The sequence below is a fragment of the Coturnix japonica genome, chromosome 9 (assembly GCF_001577835.2).
Source record: "Coturnix japonica isolate 7356 chromosome 9, Coturnix japonica 2.1, whole genome shotgun sequence".
NCBI lineage: Eukaryota > Metazoa > Chordata > Aves > Galliformes > Phasianidae > Coturnix > Coturnix japonica.
In genome coordinates, this window is record NC_029524.1 from 15,277,587 (window position 1) to 15,291,399 (window position 13,813).

Sequence of the window (13,813 nt, forward strand, 5' to 3'; positions counted from 1 at the left end):
GAGGGAGCATCCACTTAACTTTGTGTCAACATTTTGCCGCTTTCAATACACCTGTTAAGCTGTCGGTAAATTTGCTAATGAAGATCTGAGTTTCCAAAAAAGAATTTAGTCAGGATCAGTAAAAGGTAGAAAAATCTACAGGGATGTCATGAGAAACTGGTAAGGGACCCACATTAAAGACAGGCTGCACTGAGTGTCCTTTTCAGAACTGCAAGCGTTGCAAAAAAATACACAATATTTCTTTACTACTGTTTCACCATGCATTGTAGAGAAAAAAGTTCCATTCTTGATAAAAGCCTTAAACACATTTAAACAAAAAACCCAAACACAATTCAATATCCTGCCAAGCATGACCTATTGATGAGCTTTGGAAAAGGTGAACTTAATTTAGTTCCGTACAAACTAAATTACTTGCATCACAATTGAGAAATTTGCAAGGTAAATGTAATTTATACCAAGGCAAAAAAGTTTCCATTCATCAGCACAGAAATTCTCTTACAGAACTTTTATCATCAAACGGGAGTTAAACATTTCATTTTTGCAAACCAAGTCCAATGTATAACTGAATCCTATGGTTGCCTGCACAGTCACTTGTAAACGGCAGTCACCTGAAGTTCCATTTCTGCAATCTGAATACAATACAAAGAAATTAAATACCCCTAACTAAATTTTCATCAGATGTGACACACAAATCATTGGTTTTACATCAAGATTTACACTGACGTTTTGACTGTGAATGCTGTAACACCATCCCAGACACTCTGAAGAAAACAATTCCATCTCAGCTGAAACACGGCTCTAAAAATCATTATTCAGGAAATGTTGCAAATTCCAAATAATTTTTCAGAATTTCTGCAAGAAAGGTGCACAGCATTTGTATACATTGGACCTCAAAATAAACCTTAAAATAATATTTGGTGGCACAATTGGCTTCACAATTTCTTCTGAACTTAACAGAGGATAATTAATTTAAGAAACAGCAGTTTCTCTGAAAGATTAATATCTTCCTTTCTTATCTTTCAGTTGATATTCAGACACAGATTGAGAAATGGGATGATGTCAATTTTCCTGGAGACAGGAGTTGCAAGGTCCATCCTTCTGCCGAACGGACGTCAACATCATCGTCTAGAGCTCCATCAAAAGAGCTTTTATGGTACGCATTTTGATTTCCTTCATTTTCTAAGTAAGAATGTTACAATATGGCGCACACACACACACGCATAAAAGCACATAAGCCAGGCTGAAGACTTGTAAAGTCGTGGTTAATTTTTAAACAGTGACTCACTTTGCTTTGCTATGAAGTGCTAGAGACACCATCTCCCTGCACTATACTACGTTCATACCCATATATGCTCAGTGCTTTACTGGTGAATCAGGCCTGATTCTCTTGCATTAACTATTGTCTGCATGGGACTGAACAACCGAGTAGCAAGAACACCCAGGAGGCTCCAAGCACTTTTGATATCAACCAAGTTCAACAACTCAGTTAACAGAAATAAACTAACTGGACAGCATGGGCTGTAAGCCTGAAACACAAAAGGCAGCGTATTAGTGTACAGTGATGAGTCTGTAAATGTGTTATTTCTAGGTCCACAGAAAATAGATCACAGTCTGAGCTGACTAATGTCAAGAACGCTTTCGACGCTGATTCAACATCAGAACTAGAAGTAGCACCTGCAATACAGGTAAGAGAGATTTGGTAGATTTAGTAACATTAAAGAGGCAAGTAAGAATTGTCCCACAGGCTAACTACTCGCATGCTGGAAGAAATATTTAAGGGATATGTTCAGGATCATTAGTTAAAATCCTTATACAGCTGAATCTTCAAACAGCTCCCAAATTAATGTTACAAAACCAGCCTAACTACTTCATCATCTCAAGCATTCAGTTTAATACTGCAGGGAACTGTGACCTTCCTTTACAAAAAGACCTCAAAGTACAATTTACAGCAGCATCTTCTTTCCCTTCTTCCAGTTCTGAAATTTGAACTTGTAATCGTCGCTTATCCCTGTAATATAATTTTTTTTCAAGGTCTCTTGGTCAATAAGAAATACAGAAAATTGGGAAATGACAAAGCAATACATGAGGCCAACATTGTTTAGTAGTTTATCTCCACAAGCAGGAGAACAATATGTTCAAAAGACCTTTTTCCTGCTGGAAAATGAACTCCAACACAGAGGGCTGCAGGTTTGTAGATTTGCCCAGTTCCACCATCATAGGGTAATAATGAACAGGACTTTGTAGAAATTACTGAAAGTTGTATGGTATTATATGTGTATGTATGCATAAGTAGGTATAAACATACATTTATATATGCATCCATTTAGTTCACATTGCCTATTCACCTTCATTCCTACGTTTTATTTCTTAACCAAAAGTTTTTAAATTCAGCTCACGCTACAGGCAAGGGAAAGAGTTTTCATGGGATTCATTTCTAGTTAAAAACAATTTTTCTTCTTCCACAGTTATTTTTATGCCTGCACTTGAGAAGCTTTCTGTCAGATGGAAAATCTAGAAATTGATGAAAGTTAATAGCTCCATTTGGAAATGAAAAAATGAGACACCAAACTGCCAAACGCCTTTCCTGAGATCATGCACCACTTTTTGCAGAAAACAGAAAGAGACTCATTTCTGTGTTTTTATTAGAGAAAAAGTCTTCTTTTCTTCCCTGCCATTTTTACATTACGAACAGGATTTCTCCCCCTTGGAAAGCCTAACATTAATTCCAATGCACGATGTCTTCTTTCCATATAATACAGAGATGCTTTAATGGAAAAGATCTGTTGCATGATATCATCTGCCTTAGATGGACAGCATGTTTTCACAAGCTTTTGCCTTCTCATCTTTAAGAACCCCTGAACACTTTTTCTTCTGTCTAGAAGATCTAAATCCCAAGAAGTTTATGTTTAACTTAGGTGGGAGTAAATCAAGTAGATGATTCCAGAATCTAAGTGCTGCAGCTCTCTGAAAAAGCAATGGCAAATTCAGCATATAAAATCTCTGCTTTACACATCTATTTCCTGTTTATCTTCCACTAGAATAACTGCAAGAGCAAGAACTAGCATTTCTCACTTGGTTTAGATTCGATCATCTGCATCTCCATAGTATTTTGTAAAGTGAACAGTATTTTAAAATAAGAGAAGCATTAAGTTGAACCAGCCAACTTGAAGGACAGGCAGAATATGACATTCCTATCTGATGCTTCACTTTTGTTTTGCTTCGTTATAAGCTGCCTTTTTTTTTTTTTTTTTTTTTTTTGATCTTGCAATCCCCTCAAGTCATGAAATGCTGACCCAGTAATTAATAATGTAAATAAGTAACCTGAAGTTCTTATTTTGGATACTTCACACAGACATTTAGTACTTTCATTCACTGTCTGCTTATATTTGGACTGCTGAAGTTGTCAGTTCCCAAAAACCAGGCTCATCTGTCTTGATAGAGTTCTTAATCTGCTTGCAAAAGAAATCACATTAGCTCTTTTATCAAAGCATATGTTTTCCATACTTTGTCCTCCATAGATCTTGTCAGTCTCATTTAAAGGGTAACCTTCACATATGCAACAGACGCTGCCTTACCCTAAAGATTTCATCCTGTCAAACTTACTGCAGTTAGCCATCAGCAGTTTCTGAGACAATCATTATCATCACTCATCTTTGACATGTTAGATTTAGTTCCTCAAAATGAAACACTAAGCAACTAGGTTACATTCTCATTAAAATTATACAATCTTCTTAACAAAATCCTGTGTTTACCAGCACTTATGTCATACAAAATCACAAAGGCAAACTTTGAATTAATAAGGAGGAAATGTGTTTGAAGGTTGGGCAGGGCAGCAGCATGGTAGCTGGCACTGGATGTAGGCAACTTCCTTCTTAGTATTATGTTCACAACACATGTTTCCTATTCTTAAACTGCATCGGACTAAGTAAATTTTTTCTTTCTTTTATCTGCCATAATGAAAAGTTCCTTGGTATGGTTCTACTGGTACAGGACACCTTACAGTGATGGGGGTTTCTGAAGGTTTGTTTTCTCTCTGACAATACCAAAAAGGAGAAGGAGATAAGAAGTTCAAATGTATATGCATGAATTCTGCTTATATTTTAACTCTCAAAATACAATTTAAATCTTGGTCCTCTCAAGGTATGTTAGATATTGTATTCGTCATTCAGAATGCATACACAAAAACCCTAGACACACTAAAAACTACACCTGATCCTACTACTTCAACACTCTTAGACTGAGATGTATCCCAAAGACTGCAGAGCATTAGAAATCTGCAGTTTTGGCTGCAATATTTAGAATGCATAATTTATTCCTCATTTCTTCCAAATAGCTGTGATAAGACTAATGAATGGCCTGGCTCTTTTAGGATATGCCAGTTACTCTAACAAAACTATGTTACAAGGGACAGATTTAGTTCATTATTTGAAGACCTGCTCAAAAGTTAAGACTATAATTTAAGCCTCTCACCAACAGTTAAGGTCCAACAGCACATAAGCAGACTGCAAGCACAGGAAAGTGTGCACAAATGTACTGGAATGGAAGATTTTGTCCCTGAAGACAGCAGCCAGTGATCAACTACAGCACCTCCGCTGTAGAGTGGTGAGCATATCAAACCACAGTGTATGCAGACTGTCCATACCTCAGACATACCCATTCCACCTTGACCCATAATACACATTTGGCTCCCCTTAGGGATGTGGCTGCAGAGTCCTAGTCCATCACCAGCTGGAGAAGTGAAGTTCTCCAGTGCTGGCACTCCATTTCCATCCCTTCTCTTCCTGCACTAGTGAAAGGCAGCATGCTTGCTACATGCGGGTTTTTTCATTTCTGGATTATAACAAATCAGAACATGACTCTGTATTGTCTATAAGCAAACGCAGCTCACATGGATTTTTCTACTTACTTCTTTCCCCTCTGACTGAGGGGAACTTCTATGCTTCTTTCTTACCTTCTTTCCCTTACCTCTCTACTGCCTTAGCAAGCTCACTCTCCCATTCTACAGTACTAATCAGTCTAAGCATCATGATTTATGGCACTGTCTTTGACCTAAGGAAATTACAGCCACTGGAAAGAAAGGATTCTAAAGCTGATGCAGTCAAACATCTTGCAAGAGTCAACTCATAAATAATGAAAGGGCGAGGAACATAATTTACGTCTATCAACAGAATTTTGTTCTTTGATCGGATTACAGGTGGCCCTGCTAGGCAGGGGGGTTGGAACTACATGATCCTTGAGGTCTCTTCCAACCCGGGTCATTCTGTGATTCTGTGATTTTGCTATCTGCATGGCTATGTGTTAATGCTATAACCAATTAAAGAGGGAAAGTAAAAGAAACCAAAAAAAGTTAAGATCTGGGGGGAAAAAAAAAGCCTCATAATGATCTGAGATCTTAATCTCTTTATACCATTTAAAAGACAATTAAAACCTAATTAAAGTAATGAGTATCTTTCCACAGAGAAAATAAGGAGTACTAAACATGCTTTAAACTACTGGAGAAAGGATAAGAGGTAATAGCTGTAAAACTGAAATTAAAAGGAGTAAGAGAAACAAGGAGGTCAATTAAATTTCCAAACAGTGATAGGATTAAGGTCTCCTGATAACTTTAAATTAAATCCAAGCACCTTCCTCAAAGACACGTAATCCAGGCAACCTCCATTTATTCTCGGTAGAACATCACTTTCATCTTAAGGATGTTTAAGTGACAAATGCTGTTATATGACATAGAAACAGACTGAAACAGTTACATCTTTTGTCTGAAGTTCTATGTATTGTTAAAGTGCACAGGAGTTTACGGCTAGACTGCCACAGGTATGTCATCTTTTTCACTAAAAAGACATGAGAATACACAGAAAGTCATAGGTGTTTGACCATGCATTGCACATCATGTGAACATACAAGGAATGCACTGCATGTTTCATTCCAGTAAGGCACATTCCAACGCTTGCAGACACAGCCCAGTGTGTCTGAAATGAGAAAAATCATTTTTTCCAGCAATGTGGCTTATTGCAAATAAATACTGTAAGCACAGTCATCAGTAATATCATCATGTAAATTAATGCAGTTAGGATCGTGTTTGGGCAAATGGCCGATATGTGTAACCTCTAACAAACACAAGGGAAAAGATTAACAGTCAGAGCTGTCTTTAGCAAGATTAAGCCACTTAGTTGTTTTCTAAGTCATCACTGAATGCTGCTTGTTTTTATACTGTGCCTTTTATGCAAAAAGAATGAATAAAATGTTTTTAATAAAGAAATAAGGGGGAAATGGTTATGCACTTCCAATAGTATTGACAGATATTAAAGCCCAGAACAGAGCACTACTGACTGTAAATTGGATTTATCCCTCCTGTTAAAGTCATAGCAAACCCAGCTCTCCAATGGGTGGAATGCATTGACACAGTCATAACACCGGAGTAGGAACAATTAAGATGAAAGTTAACAAAAGAGCCATCTATTCCTCTGTTAGCCCAGCTCTCTTTCATTGTCTTTCCTTGGCTCTTTTTTGTCTTTAAAGAATCTTGAGGAATAAGAAAACTCTAGGAAAGACAAGTCATTCTGCTTCCGATGAGGAATGATCTCTATACACCATAGGAAAATTCTTATAAGAACACAGCTAGTTTTGCCCAAGAAAAAGGATGTTTAGTGCTCCAAGCAATTAAGGAAACAGCTCAGAAACTTGGCAGATAGTATCATCTCGTCCTGATTCTTTTGTTTTTTCAGGTGCGATCAACTAAGGAGCAGCGTTGGGGAGGGCCTCTTCTCTCAAGAAATCACTCACTAGAAGAGGAATTTGAAAGAGCAAAGGCAGCTGTAGAGGTATTACCTCATTTACTCTTCATTTTCAGTTAACATTCTACAGATTTCACATTCATTTTGCGTCACAGGTAGAGAAGAAAGTTTGTATTACATTTTTCAAAGCAGAGAAAAGATATGGTTCCTGGAGTTACTCATATATCAGTTACTTTCTTAACAAAATATAAAATCTTAGTTATAAATAGAGATGACGAGAATGAACTTTTCAGAATTGATTTTGCCTTACTATAGCAAATAGGTCAAGAAAATTGCTCATAAATGTAAGCACTCCCAAACTGAAGGTATGAGTGAAAGATATTCTTACCCCAGTAACTGAATGTGTGTAGTCACTCAGACACAAACCAACTCATTGTAATGGTGGAAACCAGACTTTAAGTAGGAAAAATAGATGTGCTTTGTGGCTAATAAAAGATCATAAAACATTACTGAATATTTTATAGAGTAAAATAAGGGGGAGAATGTATTGTATTAAAAAACCTGCAGATTAAAAGGTTATTCTAAGACACCAAAAATTATTAAAATGCTTTAACACAGTCTTGAAAACAGCTATTTCAAATGATCTAATTAAATGTTTAAGTATGTAGCCGGTAGTCTGAGCGATTCTTTATACTTAAAATAGAAGCTTGGACCAGGTAGTTAAAATAAAAAGGGGAAGATTCTTCAAGACCTTTCAGTTATTTTCATTTGCATATGAAAAGAGTTGAATTTTCACCTAGGGATAATGAAGTGCTAAGAAATCTAAGGTGATTGAAATAAATTGCAGGCCAGCTCAGAACGATTAGTGCTTACTCGAGAAGAGAACAGATATACTGTTCAAAAATTCCTCTTTTAGGTTTTGGATGTTTCTGTAATACTCTTCAACTGGGAAAGCTCCAAGTGGTAAGATTAGCCAGAAAACGGATCAAGAAAAGGAAGGAAATCTCAGGTTCCTTGTGGTCCACCTCAAAAAGAATTAATTAACAGTTCAGTAAATGAAGACACCAAACTTTATCCTCCACCCAATTTTCACTTTAGAGCTTTGGGAACAGCTTTAAGATGTCAAATTCTGACATAAATGAAAATCTGTAAGGCAATTTGTTCTTAAGTACATTTAAGGATATCTGTGTCATTGGGGATTCTTTAAAGAATAAAGATGTAAGTAAATTAGGTGGGTTTTTTTTCTTACCAGAGAGGGTCTAAATTCCCTTCTGCTGATCCGGTCCATTTAGACTTGGCTACCTTATCTGTCATTCTGGAAACGAGATTTGAGTTTTGTCACATTCCTTTGATACAAACTTGAGAGCACAAGGAGCCTCATGCCATAATTTCCAAGCACCACACTGAATCCTTCCAGATAAATAAATGCCAGCATGGGAAATCAGAACCTTTTCATTTCTATACATATTATATTTCTATTATAATTATGTTTATTTACATATTATGTTTATAAATTTGTTATATTTATTCTGCACCATCCTATTGGAAATGAGTTAGAATCAAAATACATGAAAACAAGGAAGTGGAAAAACTTCCAACAGAGAAACATTTCAGATACAGAAAAAAGCAATTCTGATATTTTGTTATGCCTCATTTCTCCAGTGTAGAGATGAAGCTGCAGATGCCACAGCGTTGTGAGGTTACATAAAGGAAATGTTAAACTGTTCCTCTCCGTATCATTTTATTTACAAGCCAACATAACATGAGACCTTGCTGCATAATGTACTGCTATGAAGCATCAGGACATATTACAGCTAAACTTTGTGACAACAGTAGTTAGTAATAATTAGTATGTGCACAAATTTAATGTACTTTGTCATTCACACTGACGAACATATTGATGCAATAATTCAAAGGAAGAACAACTGCAAACCTTTGGTTTTTTTATGCACCGGTCAAAAAGGAACACTGCAAATTGAGTACTGGCAATAGGGGAGAGTTCTAACAAAAAAAGATGAAAACATGGAAGTTCATAACTTAGCTGTTCGTATTCCTCCCTGCCATTCTATCATAGGAAGCAAAGAGCCTGGGAATATAATATTTTGCCTCTCATTTGTTTAACTGCTTCAGCATACTTTTAAACACCAAGAGTAAGAATTGCCCCTATGACAAAATGCAGAATATTCTCCATGAAAGGAAAAAGATGGCATGAAACACTTTCCCTACTTGTCATTTCACTCAAATGTGGCAGATTATTTGCAAATATGTTAAAATTGTTCAACTGCTCCAAAAACTTTTGATGTGACCGAAGTAATTTGCCGGCGTTAAGGTAGGAAAAACACTGAAATGAAATAATTGGCACCAGTCACATAGCAAATGGAGTTAAAATTAGATCTGAGAGTTTTGAGTCGAAGCCAGATCTTCAGAAGCACTCAATATTAATTTAACCCCCCTGCCACTGAAGTCAATGGAAAACTGCTACTCATAACAGCTAAAATAGACTTAGGTCTTTAATGAGGACTGTGTAATATTTATGATCCTCTTCCTCAAGGACACTGAACTGCTCTGATACTGAAATTGGAGTTTGCCGTGGTAATGTTATGGCATTTTATCAGGTGCCAAGATTGAGCACAATCCAGCTGCTACATGTAACTTTGCCTCGTGTGCTTCAGAAACTGCAAGTGCTGGGTGCACTGCGGAAGCTGTAGCTGGTGCAGGACCCCTAAGACTGAGCCCTAAGCTCACAGGTCAGCTGCACACAAAGGAAGCGCCCATGCAGCCCAACCATGCAAATCCCTGGTTACAGCTGCTAAATACCAGATGGGTCCTGACCCATGTCCAAGTGGCACATGCCGAGATAAGTGATGTTATTGCATAACTTTCCTCTTACCTCATTTTTCCTCCACTTTGGATTTACTATAAACATCAAGCATGGATACTTAAACACATAGTAATTCATTGGCTTTTTAAGTGCACACAGTAAAATTCTGGGTGGGTAACAAATATCTAATTGAGCAACAGAATTTGAATTTAAGACCTAAAAACACTTCCATCTTTGCTTAAAACACTTAAAGGTGGCTTTATATATGCTGAAGAAATGTGATTTATATGCTTCCAAGTCAGTGGGTTGTGAAAGTGATACTTGTGGGAAGCATACAAGGAAGAAAAAACTATTATAAATATCATATATAGATACATATCATTAGATCTATAACTTAATCTGCTTTGAAAGGCATTAATAATTACTGTATCTATAGTGGTTATATTAACATTAATCTGCAGGAAAGGAAATTTCCACTACCTTACCTCATCTCAAAATTACCTCTAGTAAAAACATGGTCAAGTAATTTTCTTCTTCAGTGCAGTGCAGATCTGCACTGAATGCAAAACAGTTCATGGAGACATTTGTTGAACAGGATAGTTTAAGTGATTCAAGTGCTTCTGCTCATGGTTGATAAAAAAGGGAGCAATCTGAATCATTATCCCAGCCTTTTCAGTTCCTAAATGGACATTTCAGCACAATCTCACAACTATTTCAGTGACTGTATTTCCTTCAAATTTGGGATGAAAGCAAATTTTGAAGCCTCAGAAGCTGTTGTGTAACAGAGTTGTCATCTTCTGTTTGCTTCTATTAAAAAGAATGTAATTTTCTCTTTGGGCATGAATGATTCACACTTGTTCCCTAGTCCGCAAAGCAACATAGCAGGTATCTTCACAGATCTGCTAATTGCATAATTCATACAAGCCTGAGCCTCCTGGAAGGAAGTACTGAATATCCAAGGGAGGTGATACAGCAAGAACCAAAAGGAAATGCCTGTTAGATCTGTAGGAAGGGCATGCACGCTGCTGTCGTAAACAGCATAGTGATTTATAGCAATTGCACCTACTGATACTGGCTGTGGGTCCTATTCTTTGCATCCAGACTCAGATATTCTGGCTGCTGACTCATTCTTGATCTGTTAACAGTCTGCGTTTTCCTTTTCCTGCGCACCTAAGGAATAGAGCTGTGGCAGGTCATGCATTCACAGATTAAGATTTTGCAAATCACGCCTGGCTGCAGAACTGTACCAAAGAGCAATCAATCTTACAATAGATTCAGACAAAACTTTGTGAGCAACTTCCTAATGTCTCTAAATAACTTCGCACCTTATCCCCAAATAGTTCTGTCTATACCTCAAAAGAATTATTAATTCTCTCTGACATAAACAGAGAAACTGCACTCTGGGTATAGATGGGGGTTGGAACTGGATTATTTTAAATGTCCCTTCAAACTCAAACCCTACTGTGATCCTAAAAATATTAGGATTTCTTTGCTGTCAGAAGACCCCATTTATATTAAATATCTTGTCCCCACACTCTCTATGCTTGGTGATTACTCTTACGTAGTAAAAACTTTGCTGAATCCATAAAAGTAGGACACTTGTGGGTGTTTTTTTTTAAAGCAACTTCTAACTATTCTTTAGCATGTATACTTAGGGTTTGTATTTCATTTTGGCTGGGAACTAGCACTATTCATTTCCTTCAGATTTTAAAGTAACCATTTACTGTTAGTATCAACAAGACATAGTGTAAATTGCTGCAAATCCTGCTTCAGACAGAACATATGCTGCCTCTGAGATAAAGAGTTTTCTGATGAAGAAATACATTCCAGTATAGGAGATGAAATTTAATTATATGGAATGCCATATTTGTACTGTAGTATTTCAGTCAGCACAATTATTAATAGAATGAATGCTGCTCAGCAAAATTGTCACTTGTTAAAAGAAGTGCAATAAAAGCCTTTCATTTTATTTTAGGATTCTGTTGTTCATTTTTTCTTTTGTCTTTTTTCTTCTAGTCAGACACAGAGTTCTGGGATAAAATGCAAGCAGAATGGGAAGAAATGGCTCGCAGGAACTGGATTTCAGAGAACCAGGAAACACCAGGGCAGGTCACCATCTCTACAATTGAGAAGGTAACACCACAAAGTTATTTTCAAACACTGCATCATTCCCATGAAATCTTTAAATGAGCTTCAGCTCTTCATGGGATCCCAAGAAAACTCTTCTGGGATGTGGAACCTTATTTTACTCAGAACAACTCATCCTCTTTAAATTGGCTGTAAGCAGGATAAGATTTGAGAGAGTACCATCTTGAGAATACATTTAGACTCAAACAGTGTGTGAATTCAGCCAAATGGACTGCAAAGCAAACTGCTGGAGCCTGGGTACTTTTGAAGAAGCCACTCAAGGAAGAGCACCAAATACTAAAAAATCCAGGCAGGCACACAGAAACACTCTGCTTCATCCCCTTCCTTGTATGGTTCAATTTGGCATATATTATGTAGCTGATACCAGCATATATTCTTTACACTGCAGTGGCAACAAGAGAAAAAAAGCCAAACTTGAAAAAAAAAATCCCGCCCCCAAAAAACCAACCAACCAAACAAAGACCCTAAATTCAACTCAGGCACCTGAAATATGATTCTTTGTCTTGAAAATTAATTGAAGATGAACATGCTTTCTTCCATAAATTGGCTGTACTGGGGTCATGCTAGGTTCGATTCTGCTGCTACTGCAATGTGAGCTGTTGCCATAATCTTTGACACCCAATGTAAGAACCATTAAGCATAACTTCAGTGATCAAGTAAATATACAGAGAGCACAAATAGAAACAGTTTTTGTAATTTAAATTTTACAGGGTAGCTCATTTGTTTTTTCCTGGTTAATATATTCATATATATATATAATATAATATATGAAATATATTCATAGAATATACTGAATAATTCAATTTTGTAGTTGCTGTCACTTACTGCAGGGCTCAATGTGGGTCTCTTCATTCTCTTCTCCAGGGATATTATTTCCATACAGAAAATCCTTTCAAAGACTGGCCAGGTGCTTTTGAGGAAGGACTGAAAAAAATGAAAGAAGGTGACCTGCCCGTTACAATCCTGTACCTGGAGGCTGCTATTCTACAGGAGCCCAATGATGCAGAGGTATTCACTCTTGTGCCTCTTGTTGACAAAGGAAAGGGGACATAGCATACAAAGATGGAATGGTTTAATGATTCAAAGCTTTACTAGTCATGACTGACTGAAACAGCTTGAACAATTATGGTGGTTTTGGAATAATATCTGCTCTGAAATAGAGAATGGTGAGCTCTCCATAAGATGGGAATCTATTTTTGAAATTACAGAATTGCCAAATTGTCATTATAAGAGCACTGAAGAGAGGCAATATATGAAATGTTTCACTTCTTTTCCTGGTGTTTTCAACTTATTAAACACTAACATTAAAAACAACAACAAAAAAAAATTGATTTAACAAGAATTTTAAGATTTTTCTTAAAAGTGTATAATTTTCCACAACATTAATGAAACCTTAAAACTATTTACAATGTAAGTATACAGATCTTTTTGAATCTGTTGACACGGTAAAATAAGCAGCAGTGTTTCAAAAAGCAGAGAATTCCTGTGCCCAAAGAATCCCTTAAACATACAGAACTTAATCATGGTTGGTCAGTGTTTGCTCTAATAGTCTAGCAACACTAAAATGTACAGTAACTCACATCTGAGAAACCAGCATGTGTTTTTACACTGACTAAATACCTTCACATCAACTGATTATAAATATTATCATGCTCAAATGCATTCAGAACTGCACTGATTTGTACTATTGGTCTGTACACTGAAGCAAGAACTGTAATTTATGCTGAACAGATCTATCTTTATTATTCTTTCGATTGGAAGTGATGCTAGTTGCAACTGTTTGCACTTGGGTCTATATAACAAACTAAGATGATCATTTTTGCAGGCCTGGCAGTTCCTGGGCATAACACAGGCAGAGAATGAAAATGAGCAAGCAGCCATTGTCGCCCTCCAAAGGTAGATAATTGCTAAATAAGGGGTCTAATGAGTATTGGGTAATGGAGACCTCAGTATATTTAACCTCATACTTGTCTTGTACCTTGAACTATTTATTTAACTAAGTAAAGCACTGACACAGATGTAGGAATCTTCCCAGTGACAACAGAGGGTTATTAGATCTTTTTTATGAAATAATTCACGAGATGATTCACAAGAAAGTGATTTTTGTCTTAAA

The 13,813-nt window shown here is 36.7% G+C and overlaps 1 protein-coding gene across 4 annotated transcripts in view; it reads left to right on the top strand.

Moving 5' to 3' along the window:
* Nucleotides 1–13,813, top strand: part of PEX5L (peroxisomal biogenesis factor 5 like) — an 88,949-nt gene that overhangs the window by 66,561 nt on the left and 8,575 nt on the right. For all 4 annotated transcript variants that reach the window (XM_015871884.2, XM_015871885.2, XM_015871886.2 and 1 more), the window contains 6 exons: nucleotides 1,024–1,153; nucleotides 1,589–1,685; nucleotides 6,723–6,818; nucleotides 11,569–11,685; nucleotides 12,565–12,708; nucleotides 13,526–13,596. In XM_015871884.2, the coding sequence (XP_015727370.1) occupies nucleotides 1,024–1,153; nucleotides 1,589–1,685; nucleotides 6,723–6,818; nucleotides 11,569–11,685; nucleotides 12,565–12,708; nucleotides 13,526–13,596 (655 nt within the window). The remainder of the gene's footprint in view (nucleotides 1–1,023; nucleotides 1,154–1,588; nucleotides 1,686–6,722; nucleotides 6,819–11,568; nucleotides 11,686–12,564; nucleotides 12,709–13,525; nucleotides 13,597–13,813) is intronic.